The sequence below is a fragment of the Fonticula alba genome (assembly GCF_000388065.1).
Source record: "Fonticula alba strain ATCC 38817 unplaced genomic scaffold supercont2.7, whole genome shotgun sequence".
Lineage (NCBI taxonomy): Eukaryota > Rotosphaerida > Fonticulaceae > Fonticula > Fonticula alba.
Window position 1 is genome coordinate 872,119 of NW_009242977.1, and position 1,136 is coordinate 873,254.

The 1,136-nt window shown below is 66.1% G+C and overlaps 1 protein-coding gene across 1 annotated transcript in view; it reads left to right on the forward strand.

The window, feature by feature from the left end:
• Positions 1 to 423: 423 nt before the first annotated feature.
• Positions 424 to 1,136, forward strand: part of H696_04395 (hypothetical protein) — a 2,452-nt gene continuing 1,739 nt past the window's right edge. The window contains exons 1-3 of the mRNA XM_009498271.1: positions 424 to 546; positions 684 to 790; positions 1,012 to 1,116. Of these exons, the coding sequence (XP_009496546.1) occupies positions 502 to 546; positions 684 to 790; positions 1,012 to 1,116 (257 nt within the window). The 5' untranslated portion in view covers positions 424 to 501. The remainder of the gene's footprint in view (positions 547 to 683; positions 791 to 1,011; positions 1,117 to 1,136) is intronic.

Sequence of the window (1,136 nt, forward strand, 5' to 3'; positions counted from 1 at the left end):
CGCCGGCCCCCGGGGCCCGACGTGGTGCCTTGGGCTCTCTCCATGTCCCCCGGGCGATCGACGCTAGCCGGGAGATTCTCTAGGGCGCCGAATGAGCGCGGCGGGTGTGTCCCTGCCGCGTTCACCCTTTCCCTCCATCCCGGGAGCCCATGACAGCCAAGCGAGCCCCCCCCCGCAAACCGAGCCCGAGGCAGCCTCGACTAGCGCGAGGATGCGCGCGAGGGTGACGATTAACCATTCCCCCCCCCCCCCCCTGCCCGCAGGGCGTCTCTGGAAGTGCCCGGAGACAGATGTCCCGGACTGGAACCTACTTTTTTTCTCTCTCCCTCCCTCTCCTCCCCTCTCGCTCAAGGGCCAGGGGCAAGAAGCCCACCCACCCAGTGGAGGTGGTCAGCCCGCTTCTCGCGCCTTCTCCCTCCCTCCCCTCCCCCCTCTTCCACCTCCAGCGCCCCTCCCCCCCCCCCTTCTCCGCTCTCCCTCATCCCATCCTTGCCCGTAAGAATGTCCAGCGACGGATCGTCTTCCTCCAGGCGCCAGGCCAACAATGTATGCCCTCCCGACCGCCGTCCTCCTGCCTCTCCCTTTTCCCTCCCCTCTGTCCCCCTATCGCCTCATGATTTCCCTCACCCACGCAACCGGGCCTGACCTTCCGCTGCTCTGCACCGGCTCCCCACCCCCCAAAGGGCTCCCCCCGCATCATGAACATGTCGGACCTCATCCGGTCGAATGACCCCGGCGATGCTCCGGGCGAGAATCGCCACAACGAGTATTTCGCTGGCGGCACGCGCTCGTGCGTTCCACCTGTCCGGCCTCAGCTATGTGCCCATGTGCCTTTGCTAACCATAGCCGTCCACTGTCCGGGTCTCCCTTCCGCTTCCTCTCTCTCCCTCACACACACACACACACGCACACGCACACACACACACACACACGCACACACGCACACACACACACACACACACACACACACTCGTCGTCGGTCTGCATCCGCCTTTGCCGGCCAACGCACAGTGGCTTGGCCATTGAGGGCCCGGACCAGGGCCGCCCCGGTGATGCCCCGGCCGACCTCCGCAGCATGTTCCTCCAGCACGCCTACCAGAACCAAGTCCAGGCATCGTATGTTCCCCCCCCCCCCC